Genomic DNA, 12896 nt, shown 5'->3' on the forward strand with positions numbered 1-12896 from the left:
AAATAAAATATATCAAGGTCCGAACCTTACCTCAAATCACTCAATGCCCCCAAGGTATTTTCTAAGGAAAATGCTCGAGCTCAATATTGCGGAAGAAAATTTACAATAAGTAAAAAAGTGAAAAATGAATGGTAAATGAGGTATTTATAGGGGTGGATGGGGAAGTCCAAAGGTTTCCATCCTCGTTGTTGGATCACACCACATGTCGAACATTCACGACACCTCTTTAAATCGCTTTTCATACACCCGAGCATTCAACATCTACATGGCGTAATGTTTTATGTGGTAACCCTAACACTTTGCAAAGATTCGACTACATTAGTATTCAAATAGCTTCCCAATCTACTATGCATCCTCCCAAAACTCGAGCCTTTTAAAAACAAATGCATAGGGGCCAGTGATGAGGACATTATTCTTCAATCACCCGAGGACTTTTGACGCTTGCTTGGAGTACATGAGCCTCTGAGTCCTCGGGATATATACAGTCCGGGTGTAATTGATCGATGACTAGTTCCCATAATTACATAATACACGTCTTAACGTGCTTGGGATCATGTCCTCGATTTTCACCTTACGCTTCGTCTCGATGCCCATCCTATTCATACTCAAAGAAGTTATAGCCCTATAAGAATTCTAATCTCACCCAAACTCCTTGACCAAGCCTTATAAACCTGATGGAACTCTAACTCGACGATGTTACTATGGCGATTAGGATTGTAGTCACAATATAAGTTCAATATCCGTACCGAATAGGACTCTTTCAGATAAGGATGCTCAACTAAACTAATCCTACTAGGAGTGCACCACCTATATCTATAAATATGATGCTCCCTCCTATTATTTAGGTACGTTTTTCATTATTTTCAGTTTATTTTGCAAAAATTCTCTTTTTGACTTAAGCATCGGAAGGGCAATGAGAGCACACTTCGTTGCTTTTGTTTCAGGTACTGGAAGACTATGCTGGTGCTCATTTGCAGTCCTCAAGTTTCAGGAAATCAGCAGGTGCAGATTTTTGGTAGCATCATTTGGTTTTAATTGACATAGAGTTATAGTAGGTTAAACAATCGGGTCAAAGGTTAATTTCGCTCGAGAAAAGTAATTAGCTGTAATTGAAATATCGGGTCTAACATGGTAAACAAGTAATTTATTAATTGGCTTGTTGAGAAATTAATTAGGCGACGGCTAAGTGAAACCATGAATCTCAAACATGTTTTGTTCCAAAATTTCCAAGTATTTATGTTTTCTTACTTTTGTTGATTTTTATTTAATTTTCTTTATTTTCCAAAACCAAATCTGTATTGTTTGTTTGTTTTTATTGATTAAATTTGTGTAATCTAAAGTAAACATTATTCGAAAAATCAATAATTCAAACTCAAAAAGTTTACTTTATTACTTGAACGCGACCCATGCACTTGCGATTTGCACTTTCTTAGCAAACAAACGCATTATGTCAAGTTATTGTGGTTGAAATGAAATTTATGGAGTCACTTGATAATATATCAATTCTTAATTTCCTTTGCATTGATTGGTTGAAAAATGTATGGAGACTTCACATATTGTTAAAATAACCAGTCTTTTGTTTTGTTTTGTTTTGTTTTGATATTTGTTAGTGGTGTACGTGTGTGTAAGTTATGAAAACAAGTGATGGTTTTTCTCAATTACTTAACCATTTTCTTTTACCCACTCATCAATCACATTTGCTTTATATATATACTTAACACATAGTTCCTGAATATACACAACTCTATATATTTTGCCATTCTTCAAATCAATGCAGAAAGGAAATTTTTTTTTTTTTCAAATTCTTGTCAAATTTCATATTTTTAATTAACGTAAGATACTTAAGTACAGTGATTGAATTTTAATCTCCATGATATCTATATTATGATTTCATTCAATATCTTAAGACTCCAATGTCAACTTTTATGTTAAATCATTAGGGATAGATCGTCAGGTCCAATTATAATAAATCCTTTGAAATGTAGGAATTCTAAAGAAATTTCTTGAACTATCTATTATCGTGATCAGTGGTTCGAAATCTATGAATGTTAGGTATGAATGTTTCGTCTATATTTATGTTATGTTGAATAAAAATTCGTCGTATCTTATTGATGTTTTATTTAAAATACTCACTTTTACAATATTTCATATTCTAACGAGTCTTACTGGACTCATGGAAGATTGGACGAGTGGATACTTATGGTTTATAAAGTAAAAATGATTTTTAAGCACGTTCATAACTAGACTTTCATTTAACATTATCAAGTTTAGTATTTGCACATTTTTTTGTAGCTTCAACATTCATATTTTATATGTATTTTGTTTAAATTGATGTTGAATGATTTTAATTAAATTTAAATGTTGGTTTAACTACTCCTTTATATTCATTGAGTCGAATTATCAAATTTTTAAAATTCCAAGGCGTATTTTATTTCCTCAAAAACAAGAATTTACGTTCTGTATCTATACAATAAATAAGAAATTTGGTAACAGTTCGAGTTTTTTTTTTTTAATTGAAAATTTTGAGGCGTTACAGTAATTAGTTGGAAATGTTCCAAACATGAAAAATCATTGATTCAATAGCAAAAGACTAATAAACCATTTATTCAAAAGTAGCAAAGAGTTACAATTTGTATCAAGAAGTCCATTAATGAATTTAGAGTAGCTCATAACAATGTTAATTCTATACCTCTGTATTATGACAATAATAAAGCCGTTGCGCAAGCGACAATATTAAGGTCTCATCAATGATTCAAACATGTGTTTAGGCAGTATCATCTCATTCAAGAAATAATATAAAGAAATGACGTAAAGAAAGAATGAGCTCCCCCCATAAATAATATTACAAAGAGTTGATGCAGTAAAAATATGATCGTCGTGTAGACTCTTATGGTATAAGACACATGAATGATTAAATAATTAGATCTATTGCAAGTTGGAATTTGTAAGTAGATGCATTAGATCCAATCGATTTCAGACATAAACACTTTTAATATATAATTGATACATTTTATATATGGCAAATATATTATTTATTTGAACTAATATTCTAATAAATTAAATAATAAAAGTCCGTAGATTCAAGTTTTAATAACTTGTTAATTACAAGAAATTGTGGTCGTGAGATATAAATTGCATGATTGAATATTAAAACATTCGTAATCGTAAGTAATGATGAAATATGGATACCGTTATTACGATAGACCATTACATGTGGCATTTTATTCTTGTGAAGTAAATAGCTAATCTCACAAGTTGTGAATAGTCAATAGAGGATTCGTCATTCTTAGATATCAAGATATTATTATCTACATTTCATTCGGCTAAGTTGATAACAAAATTCTTAACAAAAGTGTACTCATAAGTCAAAAGGAGTTTTCAATTCACATTGACTTAATAGCGAAATGAAATATATTATCGGTAATCAAGATTGACATACTCCATATCTCGTAATTGATCGGATCATAATGACGAAATGATTATAATTTCACGATTAAAAAAAAGTTTAATTATCATATCACATGACATTTTTCGTCACATGTGTTGCCCTAACACAATGTTAGATGCCAATTTGGGACGACAAATGTAAATTAATTAATTTAGCTGAATTAATTATAAATTAAAAGGGTATTTTAATTTATCTTATTTTTGATTTGATCAAAATAACGATTCATGTCATTATGCATCATAATCGAAAACTTAATGGGTTACACACAATAAGAATTAGAAAAATGAAAAATATAAATAAATTAATTGACAAATATTCGACAATTAAAAAATTAGGTTACTTATTACTATCCCTAATTAATTAATTAATTAGATTAATTAATTAATGGACTGTGTTTAATTAATTAAATTAATTAAATATGGACCGAATTAAGTTTAGGTGTCGGGCCAAGCCCACTTGGACTTCTATTATTTGAGAAATAATAATAATAATAATAATAAAACACACACACACACAAAATTATTATCTAGTTAGTATAAGAAAAGAGAAATCCTAATTCCCTTATTCCTGATCCCTGTATAAATTTTCATTGGATGCTAGACAATTGGACAACTGTATATATTGCAGATCGTGATTGAACGTGTGCAAGATAAGCAAAGGAATTTGCAAAATTCAACAAATATATAATTTTTATGACAATTTCTTTTCAAACCCAAAAAATAAAAAATAAATGTAAAAAAAATCCTTGGTAGGAATTGAAATATTGTTTAAATTCTGCAGTGCATCTTAAGTAAATTCCCAACATGTATATCGAGAAATCTATGGATCAACTCAGGACAACCAATTTGAAGAATCTCTGATTTAGATATTCAGTTAGTTCAAGGACTTGGGGAAATGGGTGGATATGATGAAATAAAGCCAATTTGATGTTTCTTTGAAATGAGACATTCAAACTCAAAAGGATCTCTCTCTTTCTCAAAGAATGAGGGACCAAAAGTGCTTGTAGTGATTTCCCCACCGTGGTCGTGGATGATAGAGGGCTCGATTTCACCCCTCCTATCAGCTATAGTTTTTCGAGAAACGTGGGTCATAAAAGATGCTTTTCAAGATTTCTCTCTCTCTGGTTTCTTTTTCAAAAGAATCTTATTAATATAGTTCAGGTGACCTTCCCCTGAAAGATGGTTAACATGTTCTATTAGTGGCTGGTCCAGATGTTTTGTTTAATTATTACATTGCAGGGATTGCTGAGATTTCAATTACAGATTAGCAGGTATAGATCGATGAAGTTATACCTTTTTTTTAAATAATTTTGAAATTTAGCATTTTTAATATATAAATTAGGATTCAATTTTTAATATATAAATATAAGGGTCGTAATTTCATAGAAACAACCTTCTTCAACAAGAGATCTACTATACAAGAACCTAGTGCTGATGGTATCATTTTATGACATTACTTCTAACATACGATTCTTTATAGATTCCATCGACTAGTCCGCACTCGATCCAAATGACAAAGAAAGAGGCATCTTTCTAGAAATGCTTATAATATTTCAATTTGATTATGATCTCTCTATCAAAGTAGGCTAATCTTAAATGAAACATCCTATAGTTTGGATCCCATGTTGGGATATCTCATTAGAATGTGTCCGACTCCGATGGTACAAGAATAATGGAGCTTTATGACTTGTATTTACTTTGCCTAGGCAACCGATTAATTTTTCTGGCACATGAAAAATTCAGTTTTACCATTGTAGCTTGTTAGCAGACCCTCAAGCATATTAGGCAAAGGGTGATGCTACAACGGTGTCTACCCCCTCACATTAAGAAAGATGCTACAACGGTGTCTACCCCCTCACATTAAGAAAGACCCACTTTTAACAAAATATATTTTATCCCAAGTAAGTTCCCCTCCATGTGAATAGGATGAACACAGTCATAAACATAAACACCGCATTATGTACAAATAACATATTCCTTTGGCATAAACTCTCCAGGACTTGTGATCTGAGCTTGAGGTCACTTTTGACTAATCCACCACGAAGGTCAAGCAGAATTTGATTTCTCCGTGCGGACTGTAGATCAAGACCAAAGTTCCACGTGGAATGAAAGATATCTTTAAGCATGGGAAATCACATATGATATGATTACACTAGCGGCAAAAAACAGAAACGTAAAAGAGAGGGTAAAGCCATGCCGTCAACGAAAACCATTCAAACATAGAAATTCTAACACATTCGGAGGAAAAGAAGTGCTACGTGTGAATCAAGAGATTCTGAAACACGTATAACTGTTTGCCATTATGACCATCCTATGATCCCACAATCGGGCAATTTTCTATCCTCTCAGCCAAGTGTTTCTATATGATGAGTTGTCACGCAATGAAGCATCATGGGGTTTGTATTCCATTACATAGCTGGGGGGAAGCTTAAGATGTCGCTTGATAGCATCCCTCAGCGCCATTACAGCCTGATAAAACAAACCAAAGTCAGCTAAGCTTGGTCAAGCAGACACAACAAGGGCTTGGAAAAAACTACTCACCTCGTGATCCTTTGCATTGCGATTCCACACGCTCAGTATGTCCTCATTAAAACGGATGCTTAATACTGCACCACAAATGTTATCGCCATAATCAAGTTGGTCTCCCACTAGAGCTAGAACCTGCATGCAAAATTTTCAGATGCTCACATTCTCAACAGCCAAAAAGAATACATCAACATTGCCCACCCAATGCATGATTTCGGCACCACAAGTATGTATGTAATTATGATAGTAAGACAGAAAAATGAAGAGTAGTGTCCATGTAGACGACCACAGGTAAGTATGTAATCGGACTTCGAGTTGAGTCGATCCAAGTATATTAGAGAATACTGTAAACATTAGAGTACACCCAATATAAGGGCAGAGAATAGTTTCATATCCCCTTCCGAACACACAGACAGTGAGACTTTATTAGCTCTAGTAAAATTGATAGACAAGTTCAAAGAAGTTGCATACAGATAATAGAAGAATTCAGTTTCCCCACAAACAGTTATCATCAAAGTTTCTGTGGCAATTAACATTCACTGACATCGAGGCTAACAACCCAAAAAACAGAAAGTAGACAGGGAACGGGAAAGACATGAAATCATATGAAAAGAAAAAGGATGATATCATGGAGCCGAATGACATGAAATCACATTATTGGGCAACTTTTTGCCATACCAGGTCTTCCCAAAAGCGACCTGAGACAGACTTTTTAAATCTAATAATCCATTTTCCACCATTGCAGTTGGCAGAATCCTGATAAAAAGAGAAATAACATGAGAATAATATTTCGTCTTTAAAAGAATAACTAAACAAAGTAGAAGAAAGAAAGAAGAAAACAATTCACTGACTCGAGTTGCAAAATCATACCTCCCACAGTGGACGAATACCCTCCTTGAAAAGATGTAAATCAGTTGGACTTGGCATTGTTGAGGGCCGAGCCAAATGGCAGTAGCAGACCCAGAAACTTTCAACCTATGATCAATCAACTTTCAACTGTAAGAATAATGCATTAATCCCGTAAGTAATAAAAAGTAATGCTAAATCTCTAAGTAGAACTCACAGAAGGTGAAAAGCTAAAAGTTAGGCCAATTTTAACATCTTTAAAACATTTGCGTTGAAGAGAAAAACTCACCGTGCTAAATTCTATGATCTTCTTTATATTGTCCTCATATGATGTTTGCGTTCTAACTCCAGGTGTGCGTCGAGTGTACCAGAATACAAATTTGTGCTGACAATCGCATCGAAGAAAGAAAGTTTCATCATAATCATTACAGAAGGATATGACATCATCATAAAATTAGGTAACAACATTGACAAAAGGCATCTTTCTAAGAGGTAAAAAACCATCAACAATATATCCTTCTTCCTATGTAATCAAACATAAAGACCTTTATAATGGATTTCTTGAAATCACAATCAAAAAGCTATACAAACGTCCAGGAAGAAAAGAATAAAGAGCCATCCAGAAGCCTTAATATAATCAATCATAAATTTCACCTGTACTCATGCAATTCAAGGGAGAAAAAAATGAATTCAGATTGGATCATTGCCGATATTGTTTTATTAATTTTCAAAGTTATCGACAGCCAATAGTCACACCACAATGTCATCCTAAAACATCTAGAAATAATTAAAGCATCCTAGTGTTTGCACAATAAATTAGTGGACACTAAATCACAACAGCAGAGCCTCAAGGAAAACATAGAAGACCCTTTTTACCATGAATTGTTTCAACAATAGCTTTTAGAGGTACAGACAAGTGAATAGATGGAGCGAAAGATGATAGACACTACAGTTGAAGAAAATTTGGGGCCTTTTCCTTAATTTTTCGTTCACATTCCAAAGTCCTCCAGGCAAGGGTAGGCAAAAATACCAAAAAAACCAACCAAGCCAAACTGAGTTCGGTAAGTTTAGGTTGGTTTAAACCAAAAAATAGGTATGGTTCGGTTAATTTTAACCATTAAAAAGTCGGGTTGGTTTCGGTTTAAGCAAACAACCCGCTAATACATTTTTTATTTTTTTAAAATTTTAAAATTTATCTTTTAAACATGAAAAAACAAAATAATAAAAATACAAATATAAATTTTCCTCAAATGATTTGTTTATCATCTATATTTTTCTACCAAAACTCCAAATATCAAAAGAAAAGAAAACAAGAAGAGGTGTTTGATGTAAACTTCAAATTTAAATTATAATCTTACTCTCATTTTGGTGTAATTATTTGTTTGTAACTATTGGATGTAAACACACACACACATATGATGATTTTGGAAAAATTGATAATTTACCATTTACATTATATAAATTATCCATATGCACTACGCAGAAAAAAATATGTGTAGAAAAAATCCAAAAATAGATAGGCAATTTTTTTAACTCCCACCAATGTTCAAACTGATTAACCAAACCAACCAAAACCAATTTGGTTTGGTTCGATTTCAACAGCTGGATCTGGTTGGTTTGGGTTGAAATTTACCCAAATCGATCAAATCAATTCTGATTTCGCTTTCGGTTTTGGTATCGAGTTGGACTCAAAACCAACCCAACCCGAAATATGCCCAGGCCTACCTCCAGACATTTTGTACAAAATAGCTGAACTAAGATTTAGCCTTTAAAAGTAATTGGAACGAAGTGCTGGGCACCAACTCACCCTATTATTTTAGGGTTTGTAAAATATGTTGTTACCAATGACGATATTTATCTAAGAGAAAGGAATGTCGCGAAGATGACGAAATCGAAAGGGACTCTAGGCTTTCCATTTATAGAATTCAAGATCAAATATCTTGGTCATTTGAAAGTATTCCTCTAGGACGGTTGCAAGGTTCAAGACAGGAGCTTCTAATCCCAATAGATTTTATAGAGAGTCTGATATGTATGGGACACAAACCAAATAATCATTCCATAAAACCAAACCATAAATATGGAGGAACTACAATAGGAGCCAAACTAGAGAACGACATGTACCAGCAGCTGGCTGGCAAATGGATTTACTAATCTCATACTTGACCAGATTCGTCCTTTGCATCGAGTATTCTTAGACAATTCATGCTTTCATGTGTGGAACTTCAAGAAGTCATTATAGAATACTCATGTATCTGAAGCAATATTTAAAAAGGCAGTAATCAGTACTAAAGGCATTTTCACGGCGTAAGCCTCAAGGCGGATTATTGATTAAGCCTAAGCCTCATCACACACCAAAAAAATTAAGTCCAAAAATTATTTTAAAACAATACAAATATAAAATATAATGAACTATAAATTAAAAAAAAAAATCAAGAATACAAAAAAAGTTAAAATCATAGAGACAGATATTAAAAAAAGAGAGAGAGATAGAGAACCAAAAAAAAAAAAAAATTAAAAGGGTAAATTGCAGAAAAAGCCCCAAACCTTTCAATTTGTTGTAGAATATATCTTAACCTTTTATTTTTGTAGCTATAATCCCAAACCTTTCGCTCTAACGGCACTCGAAGTCCATTGGACAACATCCGTCTAGTATTCCGTTAGTCAACTCAAAATTCAAACTTTGACTCAACTTGACAAATTAAGTGCAAGGTAAAATGGTAAATTACATTTTTTATAATTAAGGAAAATAATTATATCAAAAACCAATAAAATAAAATAAATAAATGAATACACTATTCATCTTCCTCAATCCCCACCCCTCCAACCTCCACCTATCCCTAAAACAAAAACCAGAAAATTAGTCTGTGCTGACCACGGTCATCGGCCTAGACATCGCACCAGCCATTGACCTATTATATATATACACACACACACCCACACACACCAAAATAGTCAACTTATGGCTACCAACCATTAAACCGCTAGGCCCCACAAACGCCAAAAATCATGGTCACATGTAAATAGAGCAAAAATTGCCAAAAATGTCAAGGCCTTCTAAAAAATATATATATTTCTGTAAATTCTCCGATTTGCATATTTCCAAATTTATCCATCCAAATTTCCAAAATGTCCCCAGATTTTTACTTCAAAACAACCTTTCTGTACAATTGCACTTCAATACACAATGGATATAGAGATATAGACACAATGATGCATGTGTAATTGTGTTTAATTGTATGTTTCTTCCATACACTGGTGGAAGTTTGGTCCAATTCTAGCCGCGTTCGATCTGGCAGCACCCAATTTAATGATTTTGTGGATACAAATGAAATAGGTTATGAAGAAATTAAACAAAGAACTTTTCAGAAAATGGAATGTACAAATTTTGGAAAAAGATTGTTCCATGTCTGGTGATTTTGAAGAGGGTTCCATGAAATTAAATTAGAATGAGAATTAGAAAGACAACTAGTTGGTGGGCATTCAGTATAGGTCATTGGATGAGAAGAATGGGTCAGTGGCCAGTGAAGATGGCCAACATTGATTTTCTGGTTTTGGGCATTCGGGGAGGGGGTGCTTAGATGGGTGGGGATTGAAGGAGATGAATAACATATTCATTTATTTCTTTTATTTTATTCGTTTTTGATATAATTATCCTTTTATTATAAAAAAAATGGTAATTTACCATTTTACCCGTCATTTAATTTGTTAAGTTGAGTCAAAGTTTGAATTATTGAGTGGACTAACGGAATGTTGGACGGATTCTGTCCGATGGACTCCAAGGGCTGTTAAAGTGAAAGGTTTGGGATTGTGGCCGCAAAAATAAAAGGTTAAGGTATATTCTACAACACATTGAAACATTTGGGACCTCTGCCGCAATTTTCCCAAAATTAAAATTAGAGATAGAAAGAGGAGACAAATATTTAGCACTTGTTTGAGCCCCATTTTTTGGGTACAATGTATTTAGAATAGTGTTTTGTTGGAGAATGTGTGGATAAAAGGTAAGAGAAAAATCTGGGTTTAAGTGTAACATTATTTTATAATAGAATGTGTTGTTGAAAAACGGGGGCAAACATAGGCTTAGAAATAAAAGAAAAATATTGTGAATAAAATTGTTTATCTGCTGGAAGTTTCAGAATGTTCGGTGCCATCTTGCAGTCTTGTGGAAGAAGGTTCTCTTGTTTCTTAAAAGTGATGAGACGTGAGATAGTATAGTAGATCATTTAGGCTTTTTATTGTTTATTCGCACAATAACAGAATTGATAGGCCCATTTTTTCTGTTTTCAGGAACAAGATGGGCCCATTTAGAAATCCCCTTCATATATGAAACTCATGCTTAAGACTTAAAAAGGATGAAAAATTTAAAGAGAGAAAAAAGGTAAACGGTAGAACAAAATTGAGGCACAGGCCCCATGATCTTTGATGCGCGTATATTGAAGTGTGCGCCTCATTAATGAGGCACCAGCCTCATCGTAAAGTACTATAACTAATGCCTCAGCACAGTACGTGCATCTCACTGCAGGATTGCCTTGACTAGCTCCTTCTCAAAACATGATCTAAAGAACTCCAGTTATTCAAGAAAGAAGTCATTTGCATGTTGAAACATACACAAACGCCGACTGGCAGGCTATATGAGTGATACGAGACCGACTTCAGGAAATTGCATTTTTTGGGGGCAACCTAGTAATGTGGAGACAAGAAGCAATAGCAACAGGTTTGTTGCAAGTAGTGTTTTAGCAGAGTTAATTGCAATAGCACAAGAAATTTGAGAGCTATTATGTTGAAACGGTTTCTTACGGAGCTAAAGATTGAATTAAAGTTACCAATAAAGCTCTATGCTGGCAACAAACTATCAATTAATATATTGCTTGCAATATGCAGAAACAAGACAGGACAAAAGCATGCTGAGGTGGATTGACATATCATCAAGGAAAAAATAGAGGATGGACTTCTATGCGTGCCTTATATTCGTGCAGTAAATCAATGAGCTGACATACTAACTATGCAATTGGCTTAGAGACTGCCGCAGCAGCATCCGTACGATATAATTTCAGCAAACTAGGAACAAATGATATATATGAACCAGTTTTGCAGGTGGAGATTCTTATGTGTATAGTTAGAGACATTTGTAAACACACAATATAGATTTATTCTCTTCTTCACCGTATTTGTCTTTACAAACAAATACATACTTGAAGAAAGACTTGGATGCAGACCAGAATTTGTGGGAATTGAATCCGGTAAATATCAGAATAATACTCTTTCATATACATTGAATCTTCTTCTCCAACATCCAAAAGAACCCATCCGAATCTCGTGATTAATAAGCATATAATCACAAATTTCACACACTCTTCGATGCAAAGAGTAATAATATAAACCGATACGTAAAATATGATATGAAACGTATAAAAGGCAAAAGAATAGGTACCGATTCCCCATGTCTACCAATAAATGAAATTCCGAGAGACACATGGACATGGATACTTTTATTCAGATAGAATACGTATATGTACTATTTGCACACATCCACGCATAGAAAGAAATAGAGAAATAAGATACGAACCTTGAGAGGATGAAGACCTGCTTTGAGATCGAGTGCGATGCGTTCACGGTCTTCGATTTCTCTGTCGGAGGCACCCGGCAGAGGCTGAATATTAGTGGTATTGTTGCCGGAGTTGTTTGTCTCCTGCTCTTTCTTGTCTGCTACCAGTTCCATTAAGCTTTGCTCTCAGCTCACAAGCCCTAGATTTTGCAGTATCCACAGTCTACACCTTCTCCGTATGTTGAATTGAATAATTGAATGACGGTGGGGGATCAATCCGGCTTGTTGGGCTCCTCAGTGGGCCATTTGCGGTATGTTTGAGCCCATTTTCCCGTGGAATACATTTTTGGGGGAAAACGGTGTTTACCTATTAATTTATAAACATTTTATAATATACACTACATAAATATTTATACATCATATATACTTAATACTACATAAAACATCCACCAGAAATACTGCTTCCTAAAAATCTCTCTATTAGACATTTTGTAATTGAAAATTAAATGAGCAAATAGTTCGCTTCATGAAGCCC

At 33.7% G+C, this 12896-nt stretch overlaps 1 protein-coding gene across 1 annotated transcript; it reads right to left on the minus strand.

The window, feature by feature from the left end:
- Positions 1-5560: 5560 nt before the first annotated feature.
- Positions 5561-12628, minus strand: LOC111399500 (eukaryotic translation initiation factor NCBP). The gene is made up of 6 exons (XM_023026854.1): positions 12383-12628; positions 7109-7204; positions 6844-6948; positions 6652-6729; positions 5989-6108; positions 5561-5916 (listed from the first exon to the last, which is right to left on the minus strand). Exons 1-6 carry the CDS (start codon positions 12533-12535, stop codon positions 5785-5787), a joined length of 684 nt encoding a protein of 227 aa, XP_022882622.1. The 5' UTR covers positions 12536-12628; the 3' UTR covers positions 5561-5784.
- Positions 12629-12896: the final 268 nt, after the last annotated feature.

This window comes from Olea europaea, chromosome 9 (assembly GCF_002742605.1).
Source record: "Olea europaea var. sylvestris chromosome 9, O_europaea_v1, whole genome shotgun sequence".
Taxonomy (NCBI): domain Eukaryota; kingdom Viridiplantae; phylum Streptophyta; class Magnoliopsida; order Lamiales; family Oleaceae; genus Olea; species Olea europaea.

Excerpts from the sequence above, each read along its gene's own strand:
- LOC111399500 (XM_023026854.1), bottom strand. The coding sequence starts at position 12,535 with ATGGAACTGGTAGCAGACAAGAAAGAGCAGGAGACAAACAACTCCGGC. Across the intron at positions 6,730-6,843 it reads GTATTCGTCCACTGTGGGAG|GATTCTGCCAACTGCAATGG; the intron begins GTATGATTTTGC and ends TCTTTTTATCAG. Across the intron at positions 6,109-6,651 it reads GTCGCTTTTGGGAAGACCTG|GTTCTAGCTCTAGTGGGAGA; the intron begins GTATGGCAAAAA and ends TTTTGCATGCAG.